General features: G+C 45.2%; 1 protein-coding gene across 5 annotated transcripts; it reads right to left on the bottom strand.

The window, feature by feature from the left end:
• Nucleotides 1-1,173: 1,173 nt before the first annotated feature.
• Nucleotides 1,174-19,923, bottom strand: SNUPN (snurportin 1). Of its 5 annotated transcripts, XM_036844857.1 has the most exons (10): nt 19,600-19,730; nt 19,041-19,111; nt 16,699-16,861; nt 14,265-14,412; nt 9,341-9,445; nt 9,005-9,101; nt 7,766-7,863; nt 4,857-4,931; nt 3,230-3,310; nt 1,178-1,757 (listed from the first exon to the last, which is right to left on the bottom strand). In XM_036844857.1, the coding sequence occupies exons 2-10, from the start codon at nt 19,066-19,068 to the stop codon at nt 1,437-1,439; spliced, it is 1,116 nt and encodes a 371-aa protein (XP_036700752.1). In that variant the 5' UTR covers nt 19,069-19,111; nt 19,600-19,730; the 3' UTR covers nt 1,178-1,436. The 5 variants fall into 5 exon arrangements, with proteins under 5 accessions (XP_036700753.1, XP_036700752.1, XP_036700751.1 ...); XM_036844858.1 differs by lacking the exons at nt 19,041-19,111; nt 19,600-19,730 and adding an exon at nt 19,773-19,923 and having other exon boundaries at nt 1,174-1,757; XM_036844856.1 differs by lacking the exon at nt 19,600-19,730 and having other exon boundaries at nt 19,041-19,274.
• Nucleotides 19,924-22,050: the final 2,127 nt, after the last annotated feature.

Raw genomic sequence — 22,050 nt, 5'->3', positions numbered from 1 at the left:
TGCCCGGATCTGTTCCCAGAACTAATCAACACAAAGAAACAACTGCGTGTCAGACAAGATCTGACCTGGATCCCTCTGAAATCTTGTCCACAGGATACTAGTACTGCTGGAGTGGAACAGTGAAGTCCTTTTGTCTTGTAAGAGAAGTCCTAGAAAAGTGGAAAGTAGTATGGGGAGCAGATTGAGGCCACGGGAAATGGGACACATTTCCTGAACACAGAGCAGTAACTGGTTGGTGTGAGACGCCATCTTCCATTCCCACAGCTGCCAAAGAGCTCTAGTTCACAAATCTGAATGGATCCTGCCTGCTCAAAGCACTTCATCAGCTCCCTTTCATCCATACATAAAACCCACAACCTCTGCATAACACACAGGCCACTTATGATCAGGCCCATCTCTTTCCAGCCTCCTTTCCTATAGCTTTCCAGCCCTACTTGACAACTGAGCCATGCTGAACCGACTTCAGGTCCCAGAGCAAGTCCGGCCCAGCTGTGGAGGGGTGCATCTGTATACCCTCCTGCCTCTGTGAGAAACTCCTCCCCTCCTCGTCTGCAGAGCGCATTTCTGTCCCTCCTCTGAGCCTCAGCCCAGCTCTGACCTCCTCTGTGAAACCTCCCTCTGCTCTTCCCGGCATCCCCCCCCCACCCCATGCTCTATGTACCTTTCTACACTAAAGCAATCATCCCACCATCTGGACCCACTCTAGATGCTGGTGGTTTTATTTCTCACTGGATCGTGAGCTCCTCAAGGGCAGTGATGAAGTATGGTCCCTCATCATAACCCACTCTACGTAAGCACAAGGCTTATCTTCTGGAATGTGCTCAAAATGTTGGCTGAAGTAGTGAATGAACTCCATTTGCATTTTATCTCTGTGTCTAAACCAAAGAAAATCACACTTGTCTTCTCAGAAGAGGGAACATATTCAAATACCAAGAACTGCAGTTCCTGGTAAGACCTTTGAGAAAATGACGTTACCAACAGCAGCAACTGGAAACTCAGCAGAATGCTTAAGTGCTAAAAACAGAGTGAAATGGGCCAAGACTTGAACAGTCACGGTTTAGGGGGCCTGAAGGGGTAGAGGTGGGGGAGATTCCTGACTGTCTAAAGTTTAAGAATCACACACACAAAAAAATAAAATAAATAAAGTTTAAGAATCACAAACAACTTCTTTCGTAAGAATTACATATATTTACATTGTGGATCTGAAATACATTTTCACAGGAGTTGCTGCTCAAATCCAAAGACTACCCAATCTGGAAACCTCCCCCAACTGTTAAAGCCAGCACTTCAGATAGGAGATAAGCTGTTTCCAGCTGGAGTGGCTTTGGAAAGCCTGCTCTAAAATGAAGTCATCTTGTTCTCGTCACTGTCCTCCCCCCCAGCCTTCCTTCTGGGACCAACCCCCATCCTGTGACTCCCAAAGGAGGCTGCCCTCTCTAGTTCTCCATGAGGCTCCCTGGGTGCTTGGGGCTATGGGGAGGGCTCTTCAGCTTGGGCGTAGACAGGTGCTCCAACTCATAGCGTCCATTCTCAGAGGGCTTGTGTGTGATCTCCTTTATTCCCTCCTTCTGGCTCCTCTTGTGCTCAATAATCTGCTGGAGCTGGTGCCCAGCATATTCTGGCTTGGCAGTCAGCGGGCCAGCTGGCACAGCTACGCCAAGAACATCTGACACCATGTAGGGGCGCAGCCAGCCCACCAGAGGAGTGCTTCCAGGGCTATAGTGGGTCTGCTTGTGGTAGAAGAGAAGCCCATCTACCTACAAGAAAGAAAGCCAGGGATCAGAATGACTTCTGGGGCCACATGTTTGTAGGAGACCTATATGCACTGGGGTAGCTCTTGTGGTCCAGATCTTTTTTTCTGGGTCACTGCCAGAAGAAAAAGAGTCTTCATTTCTCACACATGAATTTCTCTAAATGAAGAAATGGTCTAGAAAACTAAATTTTAGAAAATAAAAACATAAAAAGTACTTTCCCGTTTACAGGGTGCTTTCCTACCTACTATTTCACCCTCTTACCCACCATGGAAGTGTCTGGGAGATGGGGCTGCTCAGGCTCAGGGAGTTCTGGGGCCTCCCTCAAACACACAGTGAGTATGAAGCAGAAATTCAGCTTGAACCCAGGTCTTCTCTCCTCAAATCCCATGCACTTTCCACCACCTGGAGGTCTCTGTAGTGGAGGATGTGCTCCACACAGGGAACAAAGCAGGGGAACTGGACAAGCCCCTCCAAGATGCTGGACTGCTGAGTGCAGGGGAAACAGCCTGTCAAGAAGCCCTGCTCCCCAGCCACTGCTGGCTGCCTAAACCTCCCCCTAAATTGTCTGTGAGCTATGTTCTGGGAAAATCAGTTTTCCTCAACGGGAAGACCTCCCACAGTCCCATATTTTCTTTTCTGTGATTCAGTGACTCATCTCTAAAAAGCATTTATTGTCACTGGGGCATAAGGGTTATAAACAAAGATGGTGTTCTTACCACCTTCTTAACTGACTCCCAGAAATGAAGGCAACTCAGCCTTTGCCATTTCATCATTTGGGAAGCTGTGATCCTTTTAGCAAAATTATATCCAGTTCAAGCAAATACTTGCAGGTGACCAGGCAGAATTTTAAAGGGCATCATGGGCAAAGGAAGTCTGTTTGTAGGGTAACTGCAGGTTCTGAGGATGACAAAAGACTGCCCAGGACTGAGGAGCTTCTGGGGACGTGAGACTTTCAGCACTAAAACCAGGGAAATCCTGGGCAACCTTGGACAAGTTGGTCACCCCACTGCCATGCCACTGCTCAGCAAGCACTGCCATCCCTGGAGACCATTTGCTCTTCGGAGGAAAGAAGGATTAGGAATTCACAGCCCTGCAGTCTGTCAGTCACAGAAGCCCCAGCTGTGGCAGTCAAACAAGGGGCCTCATTCTCTGGCTTGTAGCAGAAAGAGGCACACAAGAAGGAGCTAGGAATGGAAGCCTCACCCCTCTCTGGGCCTCAGTTTCTCCATCTGTAAAATGAGGGAGTTAGATGAGCTGTCCTTTCAAGGGCCCTTACAGCTCTGGCATTCTGACTTAGCTGGCAGGGTGGCCCTGAGGCTATGAAGGGCCACGAGCACATTCTTTCCCAAGAGTCAGCTTTCAGCCCTTTTCTGATGCTTTGACACAGCAAAGTCAGAGGCTCTCTTAAGACTGTATAACCAAGTTTCTTGTGTCTTACAATCAGATCAGAGAAATAAAGACAATGGTTTTGTTACCTCAAAAGGGAAATCCATAGACAGCACCTTACACAGGCTCTCAGGGGTACAAGGGAAATTCTTTAGCCCTACAAATTTAAACTAAAACATAAATTAGAACAAAGAGTTAGTACATGTTACAAACAATATTGGTTCCAGCAACTGAAGAGCTATATCAAAGAAGAAAAGTTTTCAGTCTCATCCTCCCATACCCACTCCCCTCTACTTATCCTCTGAATTACTAGGTCAGGAGTTCTCAACCTTGCTTTATACAGAAGAACCATCTGGGAAACTCTTAAAAATTACTCATGCCCAAGCACCACCCCGAGATTCTGACTGAACTGCTCTGCGGTGGGATCCAGTCATTTTTTTTTTAAAGCTCTCCAGTTGATTCATGCAGTCAGGACTGAGAACCACTGCCCTGTGCTAGGTTTAGGGATTCTATGTTATTCTCCCAGCTCTATGACAGTTGCCCCTAATGAAGGACTGGTGAAGCCCCTTTCACAACAGCAAAAATTTTTACACTGAAGCAGTATACCAAAGTGATTAGGACTATGACAACCTCTGAGTCAGATTGCCTAGGTCTGAATCCCAGCTCTGTCAATCATTTAATCTCCATATGCCTCCATTTTCCCATCTGTAAAAAGGGATAATAAAAGTTTCTACTTCATAGGATTGTTATGCAGATACAATGAGATAGTACCTGTAGCGCACACAGAACAGCATCTCAGAGAAAGTAGCACCCATGTTCCCTTTCCTCAGTGCATGTTCTTCTAGGACCTAATTGATAACATCACTGGAAGTACTGGTCCCATTTATTGTCCTGTAACTGGTTATCCAGTTGCTTTTAAAAATGCTGTAAGCAACCCAAGCAAATGCCAGTCTACAGGGCTTAACTAATAAAATGCAATGAAAATAACTGTCCCATATTTAATCAATGAGTGAATAGCGAAGACATTTGGGTTATCATCCTGGACTGTGGGACCTTGGGGAAGGCAGTCCCCTCTCTGAGCCTATATACTCATCTATAAAAAGAGGGGACTGACTAGATGAGGTCACTCTTAGATCAGATACAAAGGCAGAGGTTCTCAAAGTGTGGTCCATGGACCAGCAGTATCAGTTTCACTGGGGAACTTGTTAGAAATGCAAATTCTCAGGCTTTACCCCAGACCTACTGAATCAGAAATTCTGGGGGTGAGGCCCAGGAGTCTACATTTTACCAAGCCTCCAGAGGCTGCTGATGCATGCTACAGTTGGAGAATTCTAAATAGTGTTATTAATAAAAGCAGTTATTAGCATTTTATATCAACCACTGTTTACTGAGTGCTCACTGTAAGTATTATGCTAGAAAGACTTGTATATTTATATAATTTGGTTCTTAGAACAACCCTGTAAAGTAGGTATTATTAACCCTATTAAACAGATGAAGAAATTAAGGCCAAGTAAAGATATTAACTTAACCTGGTAATTGTTAAAGCGAAAACTGGAATCTGGATAACTGTTAAGTCCATACTTTTCCCACTATGCCATGCTGCCTCAAAAAGAAAAAAAAAAAAGATAATTTCATTCATAATGATTATATTTAGATAACAGACCAATCCAAACCAATCCCCATAAAGAACTCTGCAATTCTAACACCAGGCCTTACGGGATTGAGCTTGGTTTTCTCTCCCAGTCCTTCTTCTGGTAACTTTGAATGCATCCAGTAGAATCGGAAATCAGTCTGCCAGAGAAGAGAAAGAGAAAGATTAAAAACTGTTCACCTCAAACTCTAATACGAACAAAAACACCCCATTCTAAAAAGCTACCTGATGGTCAAAAGGTACAAACTTCCAGTTATAAGATAAGTAAGTACTAGGGATGGAAAGTACAACACAATGACAATAGTTAACTCTGTTGTCTGGTATATACATGACAGTTGTTGAGAGTAGATCCTAAGAGTTCTCATGGCAAGGGAAAAAAAACACTTATTTTTTTCTTTTCTTTTCTTTTTGGTATCTATATGAGATGATGGATATTAACTAAACTTACTCAGGTAACTATTGCAAAATATATGTTAAGTCAAATCATTGTGCTATACACCTTAAACTTACACAGTGTTGCATGTCAGTTAAATTTCAATAAAACTGGGGAAAAAATAGCCACCTGATTTATGAAGACCTAAGCCCTTCTCTCACCCTCATTTCCCTTAAAACACTGCCATAAGGTCAAGAAGATGTTCACAAAATCTTTGAATATTTTTTCCTTAAAATCCAATAGGATTATTAATAGTAGTAATGCCAACATTTATCACTGAAGGCCTACTATGTCTCAGGCTCCATGCTAAGGACCTTACATACATAATCGTATTAATCCTCAACCATCCTCTGAGAATTGTATTATTATCATCTCCATTTTACAGGTGACGACTCTGAGGCTCAGAGAGATTACATCACTCACCCAGGTGCAACAGAAATACTATGGGACCAGGACTCACCAACTCCAAAGCACATTATTTTATTTTACCTGAGGATTAGAAACTACTTTATAGCTGTAACTTCACATAAACTACTTTATTCCAAATTACTATTGATCTAAATTACTGATACATATGCTTCTGTTGTTATTTAGGGACTTTTCTTTCTTTTTTTTAATTTCCAAAACCAAAAATAAAAAACCCACAATCTTTTCTTTATATTGTCAAAATATATGTGGCTTTAGTTATCAAATTTGTAGGTTGTAAATGCATGTTATGAAACATCCTTCAACAGAATTAAAGGAAAATATGTTCCCGATTGAATTTTTATTTTTTAATTTTTTTAATTTTTTAAAATTAATTAATTTATTTTTGGCCGCATTGGGTCTTCGTTGCTGCGCGGCCTTTCTCTCTCTTTTTTTTAAAAATAAATTTATTTATTTATTTATTTTTGGTTGCACTGGGTCTTCGTTGCTGCCCGTGGGTTTTCTCTAGTTAGGACAAGCGGGGGCTACTCTTCACTGTGGTGCACGGGCTTCTCATTGCGGTGGCTTCCCTTGTTGCGGAGCACAGGCTCTAGGCGCGCAGGCTTCAGCAGTTGTGGCACGTGGGCCCAGTAGTTGTGGCTCACGGGCTCTAGAGCGCAGGCTCAGTAGTTCTGGTGCATGGGCTTAGTTGCTCCGCGGCATGTGGGATCTTCCCAGACCAGGACTCGAACCTGTGTCCCCTGCACTGGCAGGCAGATTCTTAACACTGCGCCACCAGGGAAGTCCCTCAACTGAATTTCTGAGTTCTGAGTTTTAGGCCTTGGCTCTGCATTTGGGCAAGGTACTTAACATCTGTGGCTCTCAGCTTTCATATCTAAATGATGAGGAGTAATAACAATAGTACATACTTACTTTTTAAGAGTTGTTGTAAGGGATTCAATGAGATCATGCTCACAAAGTGCTTAGCAATGCAGGTCTTGGCTATTTTGTTGTTGTTGTTTTTGTTTTTTTATCTTTTGGCCACACCGTGCAGTATGTGTGAACTTAGTTCCCTGACTGGGGATTGAACCCATGCCCCCTGCATTGGAAGCGCAGAGTCTTAAACTGGACCGCCAAGGAAGTCCCTTGGCTATTATTTTTTGAATGAGATGCATGCTAGAATTCTGAAGTACCAGCACCTAGCATAATTTGGAAACCTAGCTTGGGGTAATGGCTACGGAAAGAAGCAGCCTGTGGCGATAACCTGTGATTCGGACACTTGGGCCTGCATGAGGATCGCCTGGAGGTTTATTAAAACATAAGTCCCATCCCCAGAGTTTCTGATTCAATAGGTCTAAGAATTTGCATTACTAACAACTTTCTGAGGCCACACATTCAACATTCTGAGAACCACTATGATAAACTAATTGACAGGGAGCACAAAAAACCCACCACTTTAAAACTGGGACAACGATGGGGAGCATAGGAGCAGAGATGGACCCTGTGGGGTGACCGAGCCTCTCTCTGATGACTGCCTCTGTCACTCGCAAGAATCACCAATCTGAGAAAAATGTTGTGGGAAGGTGAAACTTGAGGGGAGAATATTGGGTGGGGGGGCCTCTCCTCATCTGGAAAATCCCCTCAGAGATTCGAGGCCTTACGGTCATACCAAGGAGGCCCTGACATTTTCAGGGTCAAGATGTGGTTGGTGAAGGAGTGGAGGTGACAGAAGTCTATTTGATGGTGCTTAACATTCCACCTTCTCTTCCTTGTGCCGCCTGCACAAGGCAGCATCCCCTTCACCTGCAATCTTCCCTGCCAGCAAGCCTCCTACACTCTGGAGAGAGGGGAGGGGGCGGTTACAGCTTCTACAAAGTCCCAGCCTACCCCTACACTCTGTTTCTCCTTCCTCCCCTCAAGAATTGCTATGCTTCCCTTAGTTCCTCCTACCTCTTTTTATAAATGAAGCTAATTTTAACACACCCAAAGATGCAAGGAACATTAGACAATGTTCTTGATATACCACATCCTGTACACACCAAGAAGTTGGTCACGTACTAAACACACATGCTGAGCCACTTTCCTGGGAGGAGAGGAGAAAACAGGAGAAGACATGAGGGGAATATCAGTCCTTACCTGGCAGTCATAAAAAGGGTGTCCCCGCCAGCACATCACGTCCAAAACGTAGTAGGTCTGGTTCACCTCACTGTAAATGCAGTCCAGAATGGTGTAGTCTGGAGACACAAAGCAGAAAGTCAGTACAGGGTAACCCCTCCCATCAGGGTTCCCTCCACCACAATCTGGGGAGCCCCATCTTAGGGGCTTGGGAACTGAATCCAACAATCCTCAGTGCTCACAGCAAGCACCAGCACTACAGGACAAAGTTCTTCACAGCCTTTTCTGGCTACCTGGCACAGTCTAGGGGTGACCTGAGGTATGACAGCACAAGAAGGATCAAGGCAATGCCAAGTGTGAACTCTGAACCTTTAGATAAACTGGGACATTTACTCACCTTAGAGAAGCTCAAGTTTGAAGGGAAGTAATCTTCCATTTTAGTTTACAATTACTTTTTGAGTTCCTATCACAAGCACTGTGTTCCGTGGGGAATATTAACTATAAGTAATCCCTGCCTTTAAGGAAGTTACAATCCAGTTAAGGAGATAAGATGATTACAGAGGAAAGAACCAAGACCTGAATTATACAGCACAAACTAAGAAAAACGAGAGTTCCAGGAAATGCTTCATGGAAGAGATGGGATATGAACAATCTTTTGGGATCACAGGACTAAAATAACAGGGTAGAGGGGAGGTGGAAGCGCATTTCAGGCTGGAGTAAAAAAAGCCAATAGAGGGCTCAGAACAGAGGACAGGAGTAACCACCAGCGGAGCCTGGGCAGGCAGAGGTGAGAGAACGGTTCTGCCAGCTCTGCCAACTCCTCGCTGAATGACCGCGGGCAAACCTTCGTGACCTTAGTCTCCTCGGCTGGGCCCAGGGGGGAGGAAGAAGCTAAGATTAGGACACCGAGAAAGGAGAAAAGGGAATTCGGCAGGAAGCCCCAGCAACAGCTTCTGTATGTTACACTTGGCCTTCTGGGGGTCCTTTCCCCAGAAAACTGCACCTGTCATCTTGTGATGGAAGTCCACGGGAAAGGTGCATTGACTTTAATTTAGGGGTTTATTGCCCAGCAGGCCTCACAAGTTGCAACTATTCTGCTACTGAGGAGGCCTGACCTTGAGGGAGAGCCCAGTGGGCAGGATATTACCTGTGCGCAGTTTCAAAGGTATGCTTTTAAAGTGGGTCTTTAAAACAACTAACTAAGCAACTAACCAAGCACTGATTATAAAAGTTAATAAAGAGACAATTGTATGTAGGTACCTTTTGTTGTTGCTGAGTTTCGCCTGTTGCCTCCTGGCAGAAGGGAAGAAAACCTGTTGACGCAGTAGCCACTCTTGGTGTAGGCACTGGTAGAACCCTGTGTGGACAATTACCATTCTTGTCAGGCATCAAGGTCTCCTCACCCTCTTGCTTCCACATTCTGCAGGGGTGCCATCAGCCCAAAGGTGGCTCTCATCAAATCCCTCCTGCAGGAAAGCGTTTCAATCCCCATGGCAGGGACAGCTGCTGTGGCAGATAAGGAACACAGAGGGTGCAGAGAACCCCTCCTGCTACAGGCCAGGCATGCTGGCGCAGGGGGCAGGAGCAGCTACTCACCCTGGCGGCCACAATAAGGGCTCTTTTTCCAACAGGGCACACGACCACAATCCATTCCTGACCCAAATCTGAAGGGACGTCAATTAACCACTCTGAGAGCATTAACTGGGAACACAAAAAATGGTGTTAAAAATCAACAGGGCTGTGCTGCTCCCATGTTTACAATGACAAAGAATTCATGTCCTATATATATAATAAAAATACAAGTAAAAGAATGAGAACAGAAAAGGGTGACAGTGGGACCTCCACCCCACTAGCTCTTAGTAGTCAACTCGTCTCCTGCTCCCCGTGAACTTCAACTTCTCACCTTCATTATCTGCATCCATACCCATTCTTACTACTTCACCTCCTGTATGGGGGGATAGGACCCTCTATCTTTCCTTACTTTGTCCACCCAGCTACCATTATCACAACCATTATGTTCCAGGGGCTATACCTCAGAGATGAATCAAGTCCCTGACCTTGAGATGCTCTAAACTAGATCATTTCCCAAACTAGTGACCCAAATACTATACTAAAGGATGTTAGGAAAAGGATGTTACCTTAAATTAAAAAAAAAAAAAAAAGGGCTGTGGTGAAATGAATTTGAAAAAATTTACTCTTCCATTCATCACTGGTCCCTCCCATCTATACAAAGACTTTGGCCTATCAATTAATCCTTCCCACTGAATCGCTCATCTCTCCCATCTCTCCTTCCCCTTAGGCCACAAAATACTCAACCCCTAATCCTCAAAACCAAGGCAAAAATGAAAACCTTTTATCACTCTACATTTCTATTAAGATGTTCCACGTTCTCTCTTTTTTTAACTACTTCGTATTTCTTGCTGCTGCCTTCCCACCCACTCTGACACCCGCAGTCCAGATTTGCTACCTCACAGCCCCACTTAACCTCCTTGCAGCCAAGCACCTCTATTCCCTCACCTCCCCCTCCTTCCTCTACTCCTGGTGTAATGCTGCCAGTCACATCCTCCTCCCTGACACATGCTCCCTTGGCCCCATGACACAGTACTTTTCTGTTTTTCCTCCAAACATTCCTCCACACACTCCCCCAAAACATGTAGATAATCTTCAGGGGGCTGTTTTAGGTCCCCCTTCTCTTTTCTCTTAGATGCTGTCCCCCCGTGGGGGTGGAATTCATCTACTTCACTTGTCATTTCTAAGATGATGCCTCCTAAATCTCTTTTTTTTTTTTTTTGGCTGCGTTGGGTCTTTGTTGCTATGTGGGGGCTTTCTCTAGTTGTGGTGAGCGGGGGCTACTCTTCATTGCGGTGCGCGGGCTTCTCATTGCAGTGGCTTCTCTTGTTGCGGAGCATGGGCTCTAGGTGCGCAGGCTTCAGTAGTTGTGGCACACGGGCTCAGCAGTTGTGGCACACGGGCTTGGTTGCTCCACGGCATGTGGGATTTTCCTTGACCAGGGCTCGAACCTGTGTCCCCTGCATGGGCAGGCAGGTTCTTAGCCACTGCGCCACCAGGGAAGTCCCCTAATTCTCTTCTTTTTCATCTCCAGATTTCTTTCCTTTCCTCCAAACCTATATTTCCAGCTGTCCACTTGCTATCTCTTTCTCTGTTGGTCCTCTCTGTACCTTAAACTCAGCATAGCCAAAACAGAATTCACTGGCTTCTGTTGCCCAAGTACTTCCCATCGCTGAACACCCATCCTTCCCCTTCTGCATTCTGTGCCCTGTTAATATCATCACCTTCCTCTCTGTTATTCAATCTTAAACCCAAGGCATAATCAACACTCCCTTAAAGAATAATAGTAATACAACACCAAAAGCACAAATGACGAAACAAAAGATAGATAAATTAGACTACATCAAAATGTAAAACCTCTGTGCTGCCAAAAACATCATCAAGAAAGTGAAAAGACAACCCACAGAATGAGAAATATTTGCAAATCATGTATCTCAGAAGGAACTTGTATCTAGAATATATAAAGAACTCAATAATAAAAGACAAATAACCCAATTTTTAAACGGGCAAAGGATTTGAATAGACATTTCTCCAAAGATATATGAATGGCTAATAAACACATGAAAAGAAGCTCAATATCATTAGTTACTAGGGAAATGCAAATCAAAACCATGAAACACCACTTCACACCCACTAGGATGGTTATATTCAAAAGGACGGACAATAACGAGTATTGGCAAAGATGTGGAGAAACGAACCCTCAAACATTGCTGGTGGGAATGTAAAATGGTGTAGTCACTCTGAAAAATAGTCTGGTAGTTCCAGAGTTATCATATGGCCTAGTAACTCCACTCCCAGGTATATACCCAAGAGAAATGAAAACATATGTCCATGCAAAAACATGTAAATAAATGTTCATAGCAGCAATATTCATAATAGCCCCAAAGTGGAAACAACTCAAAAGGGCATCAACTGATGAATGGATAAACAAAATGTGGTATATCTATCTATACAACAGAATATTATTTGAAAAGAAATGAAAAGGAATGAAGTTCTAACACATGCTACAACATAAATGAATCTTGAAAACCTTTTGCTAAGTGAAAGAAGCCAGAAGCAAAAGGATGTATCTCATATGATTCCATTTATACGAAATGTCCAAAATAGGCAAATCCATAGAGACAGAAAGTAGATCAGTGATTGCTAGGGCCTGGAGGGAAGGGAAAATGGGGAGTGACTGCTAATGGGTGTGAAAATATTCTAGAATTAGATACTGGTGATGGTTGCACAGCTCTGTGAATTACTACAAAAATACTGAATTGTACCCTGTAAATGGGTGAATTGTATGGTATGTGAATTATATCTTAATATGGCTGTTTAAAAAAATAGCAGTAGCAACTAATACTGTGGGGCATTCATTATGGGCTCTGGGCTAGGTATTTAAGGTACAATATTTCATTTAATCCTTCTAACAATCCTATGAGATAGGTACTATTACGATGTCCCATTTTACAGATAAGAAACTAGAGACTTAGACTGGTTAAGTAACTTGCCCACGGTCAACACAGAGCCTGACTTTGAGGTCAGTCTATGCGACCTGAGCTTAAACCCTTATCCGCTTCTCATATTGCCTCTCCTAGCCATAAATTCTGTTCATTCCACCTGGCAACATCTCTCATACTCATGACCTCTTTTCCTTCCCACTTTCACTGCCCTTAGCACTCATTAGATCTTTTAGCAAACCTAAGCCCCCTACCACAGTCTCTCTCTTCCAGGCCTTCCTACACTGATGTGGTAGTCATCACATGAAGTCCCACCTCTGCCCCTGGCTCAAAAAGTCTCGGTGGTTCCTCACAATCTAGACCCAGTCTAAAACCCTGTACATATTTCTGCTATACTCCTCCCCCAACCCTATGTTGCTCCATCCTCACACACCCTCTGCACACCCCTCCTGAACACATCATATATTCTTCTCCCACCTCTGGGCTCTTGCTCAGCCTGATCCTGCTGCCTGGAATGCCCTGAAATGCTCTGTACCTCCGCCTGTCCTACCCATGTTTCCAAACTGCCTCCTCTTTCATTAACCTTTTCCTGACTTCACAACCCTGCTTCCTCCTCTGTGGGAAGTTAATTTCACTTTTTTATTGCAAAAACCATAATCTACACTTATTAGAGGAGTGCATGGGCTATTTCTGGCCCATGTCTATCTTTCCCTGAGAATAGCCTAGCTTAACATAGAACAGGGCCTTCAACAATGCTTGCTCGGGGGGGACTTTCCTGGTGATCCAGTGGCTAAGACTCCGCACTCCCAATGCAGGGGGTCCAGGGTTCGATCCCTGGTCAGGGAACTAGATCCTGCGTGCCACAACTAAAGATCCCACATGCAGCAACAAAGATCCTGCGTACTGCAACTGAGACCCGGCGCAGATAGATAGATAAATAAATATTTTTTTAAAACCCCAACATTCTATTTTAAACAAAAACAAAACAAAACAATGCTTGCTCGGGACTTCCATGGTGGTGCAGTAGTTAAGACTCTGCGCTTCCACTGCAGAGGGCATTGGTTCGATCCCTGGTCAGGGAACTAAGATACCGCATGCTGTGCAGCATGGCCAAAAAATTTAAAAAAGAAAAACAAAAAAAAAACAATGTTTGCTCAAAAAACTAAACTGTACTTTGTCATAGAAGATGTCTGTGCTATATCTGAGGCAGAGAAAGAGGATGGGAGTGTGTGCACCCAGGAACCATATTCTTAAGGTGGAGAGGATTCTGAAGTGACAAGACACTTGGGTTATAGAGGTAAGTATACAACAGCAGGGTAGACCCCCAGCCCCAGATACATGCCCTGCCTTCTGGAGAATAACTGGATTGCCTAGAGCACTAGACAGTCTCCATGTCTGCTTCACCTATGGCGCCACAAGCCACACTGGTTTCCTCTCTGGAATCAACAGGGCACTTAATCAAGTTTGTTATAGTGATCTGTTGTTTCATGGTCTCAACCTCACCTAGGCCAACTGGCTGGCCTGGGGTGGCTGGGCAGGCTCCCAGTATTCAAGGACGTCCAAGCTCCTACCACCTGAGTGTGAAGACCCAAGGCTGGCATGTTAGTCCACCACTTGGGAAAGACTACCAGCTTGGGAGGTGGGGTGGGGGACAGTGCTGGGCTGGGCAGGCCTGATCCAAAACAGCTGTATAATAACTAGTAAAGAATGGCGTCCGCTAGCATATCAGTAGCTCAGGGACTTTTTGCAGCAGGCCGGAAGCCTTTGCTAACAGCATGGGGTAATGATTCCCAAACCCACTACCCAGACTCTATCAGTGACCCCCCATCAGCTCACAAAACTGTAAGTCATCTCTTTTCATCTCATAACTTTTATGTACATCAGCACTTTCGTTGTAGATCCTATTCCTTCTTCCTGCCTCATCCTCCTCTTTAGGGCAAGTAAAGAGCTTTGAGTGCACAGTAAAGGGAGCAGGACCAGCTGCGCCTAATCTCCTCTGGACCACTCACTTGATTAGCATAGAGTTTTGGTAACTTCTTGCCAGTGTCAATGTCCATTTCCTCATCATCTTTCTTTTCTTCTTCTTCCTCACTCTCCGTCCCTGTCCAGTCATCTTCAGCCAGTCTTCTGGCATGGTTCACATAATCCAGCCGCTTTCTGGGAAAAGAAAAGGCATAAGGACAGGTCTTTACATCTTATAGGAAGACACCCTGCAATGTGACAGATATAATTCAAAGTCTCCAAATTCAAGAGCAACTTGGGAATTGTGGTGGGGGTAAGAGATGACAGAATTTCCTTTGTAAGCCGTTAACTAGTGACCACCTCCTCACAGATCCTAAATAAGAAACCCCCTCTGAACACACTCGGCTTTCCTCAGTTTCCTAAGAATAGGCAAGGTACAATATTTAAAGGAATTCTCAGGGTTCGCTAGTGGCTGATCCTACTCCCACCCACCCCACCCTAGACTCCCATCTCCACCCCAGGTGAGAGCTGACACTTCCCTGCCTGGCAGATACACCATCTGAAGGCTCCCAGGGATTGCAGAGAGGAAACACCGAGATGCAGTGAGAAGTTTGAGACAAGGACAGCTTCTGGGACTTTCTGAGGAACAGCCAGACCTTTCTGCAGTTCCTAACTTTCAAAAAAGTCCACTTAGAAAAAACTAAGGAAATCTGAGTAAAGAAGTATGGATTTTAGTTAATAATAATGTATCAATATTTGTTCATTAGTTGTAACAAGTGTACTATAATATAAGATGTTGGGAATTCCCTAGTGGTCCAGTGGTTAGGACTCGGCACTTTCACTGCCATGGGCCCAGGTTCAATCCCTGGTCGGGGAACTAAGATCCTGCAAGCTGCTCAGAGTGGCCAAAAAAAAAAAAAAAAAAAAAAAAAAAAGAGAGAGAGGAACTTGACATCTAGAAGACAGATTTGGGAGGGAGACTTTTCACCACATACTTTTTAAAAAAATATTTATTTATTTTTGGCTGCGTTGGGTCTTCGTTGCTGCATGAGGGCTTTCTCTGGTTGTGGCGAGCGGGGGCTACTCTTCGTTGTGGTGCGTGGGCTTCTCATTGTGGTGGCTTTTCTTGTTGCGGAACACAGGCTCTAGGCACACGGCCTTCAGTAACTGTGGCACACAGGCTTAGCTGCTCCGCAGCATGTGGGATCTTCCCAGACCAGGGTTCGAACCCATGTCCCCTGCATTGGCAGGCGGATTCTTAACCACTGCACCACCCGGGAAGTCCCTTCTCCATATACTCCTTTTTTTTTTTTTTATAATGAGAGCCTCTGGGAACTACAGTTTTGTCTTTTTTTTTTTTTTTTTTTTTTTATTATTTATGGCTGTGTTGGGTCTTCGTTTCTGTGCGAGGGCTTTCTCTAGTTGCGGCAAGTGGGGGTCACTCCTCATTGCGGTGCGCGGGCCTCTCATTATCGTGGCCTCTCTTGTTGCGGAGCACAGGCTCCAGATGCGCAGGCTCAGTAATTGTGGCTCACGGGCCTAGTTGCTCTACGGCATGTGGGATCTTCCCAGACCAGGGCTCGAACCCATGTCCCCTGCATTAGCAGGCAGATTCTCAACCACTGCGCCACCAGGGAAGCCTCCATATACTCTTTTATGTATTGTGAATTTTGAACCATACGAACATATTACCTATTCCGAATTAATCACAATTTTTAAAAACTGGGGGTCGGGGGAATGGGTGATCTGAGAATGTAATCTGCAAGCAACCCAGAGGCCACAGGGAACCATCTCTGCTAAACACATCTAGTGATGAAGCAGTGGGCAAAATGCAGCTGTTGATAGTTCCTCCTAATCCTTAATTCCTTACCCAGAAGAGGCCTGTGTTGCACTGAGAATAAAAGGATAGGCCCTGCCTTCAGAGCGGCCCAGCCTCAAACACTCCTATCCTGCAATCAATCTCTCTTTCCCTGTTTGCTCATCTTGGTATTGAGACCGAAGTGTATGGAAGACATTTCCTCAGATTCCCTGTGGAATCATTTGTCTTGAATTCCCAAGGGCTCCACAGAAACATCTGGACTGAAGGAAGACAGGAAGCCCACACCAAAGCCAGGAGTCAGACTGCAGGAGAAGCCACACAGGGAATGTGGGGAGTGGAAGTATGGGAGTGGCTTTCACAAGTCCCTAAACTACAAAGCTCAGTACTGCTGCCAGGAAAAAAGAAAAGAAAAATTTAACCAGAGAGTTGAGCTTTTGCTTTCAAACTTCGGTCTCTCCCTACTCCCTCATTTTTCCCAAGCTCTGGGTGTAAAGGACGTCTACCTCTGCCAGGTTTTACCCCTCCCAACCTTGTGGGCAAGAAGAACAACCTACAAAGGGTCCACTTTGAAGGTGGCTCTGTGGAGACAAGCCTAGAGCCTCCTGAATGGTTCACAGCTCCCAGCCTACAGAGAGGAGCCAAGGAGTTAAAGTATCCCTTACGATTTCTGCAGTTCCAGTAACCGGCGGCGCCGCTCACTCTGCTCCAAGGAACTGTACTTGGACTTGTACTGGGACAGGCGGGGGTGTGGGGCAGCTGTGCTGTTCAGATCTTGAGACACAGAAAAGCTACTAGCCAGGGCTTGACTCAGCTCTTCCATCTTCCCTACAAAGGAAAACATCAGAAAATTGTTCAATCGTTTCGTATCACCTTTCGGGTACAGGCAGTTATGGTGTAACATGATGGCTACATTCCTAAAAAACCTCACTTAATCCAAAATCACAATTATTTCTATGGGAAAAAAAAGAAGTTAAAGGGTAAGTGAGTTACATATGAGCAGTAATGTTTTTCTCACAGATATTTTAATAATGAGCATTTTGATAGCTCTGAGTGTATAAACTTCAACATCAATCAAACTCACCTTGTGATTGAATCTAACTTTTACTCTTTGTCATCATTCACCAGGGACCCTGTCATTAATTCCTTCTTATTATCATTGACATGCAGTGATGTGATCAAGTATCTAATTTTTTCCTGAATAGTTCTAAAAAGCTGTTACTCAATAACTAATGTAATTTTCTTTTTTAACATTTTTTTTTTTTTTTTAATGTAGGGCTTCCCTGGTGGCACAGTGGTTAAGAATCCACCTGCCAATGCAGGGGACACGGGTTCAAGCCCTGGTCCGGGAAGATCCCACGTGCCGCGGAGCAACTAAGCCCATGCACCACAACTACTGAGCCTGCGCTTTAGTGCCCGCGAGCCACAACTACTGAAGCCCGCACGCCTGGAGCCCGTGCTCTGCAACAAGAGAAGCCACCGAGTGAGAAGCCCGCGCACAAGGAAGAGTAGCCCCCGCTCACCGCAACTAGAGAAAGCCCGCACACAGCAACGAAGATCCAAGGCAGCCAAAAATAAATAAATAAATAAATAAATTTAAATAAATAAATAAATAAAATATGTAATTTTCTGATGCAAGTTTTATCTGATTGGCTGTTTAGTTCTCCAATAAATGCCAACTCACATCAAGAAAATTTAGCTCCAGGAGAAGTACTGGTTCTGGAGCCCAAGGAGGAGGACAAGAGGAGCCAAAAACCCAAACCTGGCAGTTATTTTCTTGCTTTATAGTTTGTTTATTTTCTTGTTTGGGGTGGGCAGAAGGAAGGTTTCAGGGTTACCTATGCAGAACTCATTTCGAAAAGAGCTAGAATATGGAAGGCTGCCTCCCAGTTAACACCAGCTGCTCTAGAAAATGTGAAGGACGGACATGTGGTACATTTGGGAGACAGAGAGTAAATCATATTGGAGACAGACTACCAAGGGCCACCCTGAAGAATCGGAGTGGAGAGAAAGATGTGAATTCACACTTCACTCACCCTTCCGTGAATGAAGGTATGAGGTAGCACAGGAGCTTACCCAAGGATTAAATGTGCACCTCAAGGAATTCCCTGGCAGTCCATTGGTTAGGACTCTGTACTTTCACTGCCAAGGGCCCAGGTTCAATCCCTGGTGGGGAAACTAAGACCCCATAAGCCGCCACGGCCGGAAGAAAAAAAATAATTAATTAAAAAAAAAAAAAAAGTGTGCCTCAGACTGCAAGAAAATAGGAACATTTGGGAGAAATTTGACTCACACACCTGGGCTGGCCCAACCCTTCAAGTTCTAGTATAAACCAGAGGGCACCACCAGCGCTTAAACTCCACCCCAGTCCAGGTCCCAATGCTCTGACCGTCAAAACCAACAGGTTCATTGCAGAGCCTCCACAGTTAAATTCAGATTTTACGGTATTAAACTTTTTTTTTTTTTTAAACGCCCGTACCATGCGGCTTTCGGGATATTAGTTCCCAGACCAGGGATCGAGCCCCCAGAGTGAAAGCGCCGAGTCCTAACCACTGGACCACCAGGGAATTTCCTAGATTTCTTTTTTCTAATTTGAAAGGAACTTTTTTGTTTGTGTGGTTAAAAACGCATGACATAAAATTTACCACTTAACCATTTTTAAATGTACAGTCCAAACGTGTTAATTACATTCACATTGTTGTGCAAGCAATTTCCAGAACTCTATTATTCTTGCAAAATGGAACCTTTATACCCATTAAACACGAAAAAAACAAAAACAAAAAACCCACCTTTTTAAAACTTAAGATTAACATATTATCAGTGTGGATTTGAGGTGTGTCTTAACATGTATGTTATGCAACCTGGGTGGCCATTCATAGTTGAGGCTGGGTGATGAGTACTAGGATCCTAAATGGTATGCTATTTTCTGTATTTTTCTGTCCTTTTGTGTAAGTTTGAACACTTCCATAATAAAATTTTTAAAAAATTCATTATGTCTTCAGCTTACCAAAGTAATGACCCAATCTAAAATACATTTATTAGGCCTCATCATGCTTTATCTCGGTGTGGGTTCATGCTCTGCCAAGAAGCATAAAATCCTTCTTAAAATTGATGCCTTGGATACTGGGGCGGCTGCCTGTACCTCCCTTTATGGCTGTCCTTGGCTGGCTCCTGCTCTTTCAACCCATTCTTCGGAGGATGATGACTCCAAGGGTTCTGACCTGGCGGTCTCATCCTCCACCTGTATCCACCCTCTAACTCCCAATTTCCGACCCACCCAGGCCCCTCCCCCGAGCTCCAGACCCCAACTGTCCCCCGCTACGGCCTCTTCCTCCTCTCCCTCCTCCTCCCCCTGCGGGGGCGCCCCGCCTCGAATCCCCCAGCCAGGATCTAGGCCTCCTCGGCGTCTCCCACCGGGCTTCAGTTCGGCCGGGGGAACTGAACTCCACTCGGCCGCCCTCCCCGCCACAGCCGCGCACAGCTTTTCTCTATGGATGGGGTCATCAAGGCCTTGCATGATTCGCCCCTCCCCCACAAAGAAAATCCCAGAGGGGTCCTGGCCCGACAGCCTGGAACTGAAGAGTGGAAGCGCGCCCAAGGAGAGGCCCCGGCGTCGCTCTGCCCCTTCAGGTCATGTCTCGGGAAGCCAGGAGTGTGCAGCTGGCCACAGAGAGTTACAGTCGGGCGCCCAGGGGCAGTTCGGGAGCCGGCAGGGCCCAGGCTAGAACCGACGACTCACCAGACCGAGGTGACAATTCCACGCGCAGCCGCCAACGCCGCCGCCGGGGACCGACCAATCAGCTGCCTTGAGAGAGCCGGCCCCGCCCCCTTGGCCGCCGCCGCGCCGCCGGGCTCACCCACCTAGCGCGGGGAGTTTCCGGCTCCTCCGGACGTGGAGAACGCCGGGAGTTCTTCCGCGGTTCTGTCACGGACCTGCGGTTACTTCCGCCCTCAACTACCGGGGCTTTTCCAGTCCGCCTGGGAGGGGGTCCTCCTTCTGCTTTTGTGTTGCTACCCTCCTGCAAGGTGACTTGGCCGGGCCGAAGCCTCACTGCTGGGCACAAGCTTCTCCGGGTTACTTTCGCCAATAGCTGGAACCCCGATCTCGTGGCCGGGCGTTCAAGGCCCTCCAGGACCTGGGTCCTGCCGCCTCCGGACCAACAGTCCGCTCCCTCTCCCGTGCCCATGCTTTATACGGGAAAGCGTTGCCCGAATGACTCCCTCCCCCGCCCACACACACACACCCACCCCTAAGTCTCAATTAGTCGTCCCCTACCCATTCGCCCCTTAGAACACTGGAAAGAAACCTCGATTACAGCCATTTGGCTCGCTTTAGGAGTTTCTCTTTCCTACTCGGCTGTGGGCTTGGCAATGGTAGGGTCCTGGTTTGATTCCTGCATCCGGCACAAGGCACGGCTCTGGTGAAGGAATGACTGAATTGGTGCAAAGGGTGGAGGGAAGCAGCCGAGATTTAGGAACTTAATAAAACTGGAGAGCAGCCTTTGTGGGCTAGGACTGAAGAGATGCAAAATAAAAATGTGAATAGCCATTTATTGAACACTTACATTGAGGCAGACGCCGTGCTTTGCATGAATTATCTTATTTAATCTTAAAATAACACAAGGAAGTAGAGACTAAAGTTCAGAGAGGTTAAGCAACTTGGCCAAAGTTACACGGCTTTTGAGCCAAATATTTAAGTTTGCTGCATGTTTGACTTACAGAGAAGTTGGATATTACTATACCACACTACAGAAACAACATACACAAAGTTGGCACATTTTGAGTCCAAGGTGTGGACTTGTTGCATATTTTATGTACATGACTCCGTCCATTTGGAGGTCAGATTGACAGGGAGGGTAGAGGGTGCTTGGGGCTCTGGAAGACCAATTTTTCTTTTTTTTTTTTTTTTTACTTCATAATTTACGTAGGTGAGCTCTAACTTTCAATGGTCAGGCTGTGCACTAGGTTATTTGGTGCATCGACAAATAAAAGCTGATTTATGAGACTGACAAAGAAAAGCCCAGGGCCTGACTTCACTAGGAAACTTTGACACCAGGATATTAAGTATTTTGTGTCTCAGAACCACCATTCTCTACCCACGACCACAGAAGTCACAGAAAAGAACAAAGGCCCTACGTTGGAGGAAAATAGACTGAGATGGACAAATTCATGCACTGAGGTCCAGGAGAAAGGCTCCAGTCCCTCATTCACACCAGCTGAATAACTTCCCATATCACTAAAAAAACCAACTAAATGGCACTCAGCCCAGGAGCTCATTTGGGGCCAGTTAGTGTTCCATAAAGGGCTGCTGTACCTGGAACAGTGATTCCCCAACTGTAGCCATTGGCACTCCACCTTCACAACCTTGGCCACATACACATACACCTGTATTTGATGTCTTTAAACCAATTTACTTTTTAAAAAAGCCTAATACATTTATTTGAAAGAGGAACACCATAACATTACCTTAAATCACTTCCCACTTTAATAGAAAGCATCTATGAACTCTATAGTGAAAGTAGTATAATGTTATAATCTAGCTAGGTACTGATGTCTGTAGAAAACTGTAAGACTGTGGACTTTGTAAAAATCAGAGATTAGCAAGTGTTGGAAAAGTGATAAGGAGTAACACTAACAGAATTTTTCTTTTATGTAATCAGAAAAATTCACAGAGAACAGAAGATCCACTTTCTCACGCTATGATTTAATGTTATTTAAGGTGGAACTTGGGAACTTCCCTGGTGGTCCACTGGTTAAGACTCTGGTTCAATCCCTGCTTGGGGAACAAAGATCTTGCATGCTGTGCTGCACGGCCAAGAAAAAAAATAAGTAAGGTGGAATTTGTGTACCCCCCAAAATCTCATAAGCACCTACAGGCGGGGGAATCTCTATCTAGAAAACAGGACATTGAGGGCAGGAAGGTGTCCACCCTTTTCTCAAAAGGAGGCTCTTGCCAGGAGCCCTGAGTGTCACTCTCAGTCAATTAACAAATGTGTGTTTAATGCTTGCCGTTGGTC

This window comes from Balaenoptera musculus, chromosome 2, assembly GCF_009873245.2.
Source record: "Balaenoptera musculus isolate JJ_BM4_2016_0621 chromosome 2, mBalMus1.pri.v3, whole genome shotgun sequence".
Taxonomy (NCBI): domain Eukaryota; kingdom Metazoa; phylum Chordata; class Mammalia; order Artiodactyla; family Balaenopteridae; genus Balaenoptera; species Balaenoptera musculus.
Note: the sequence above shows the minus strand (reverse complement) of the source record. Positions and strands in the feature narration are given on the sequence as shown.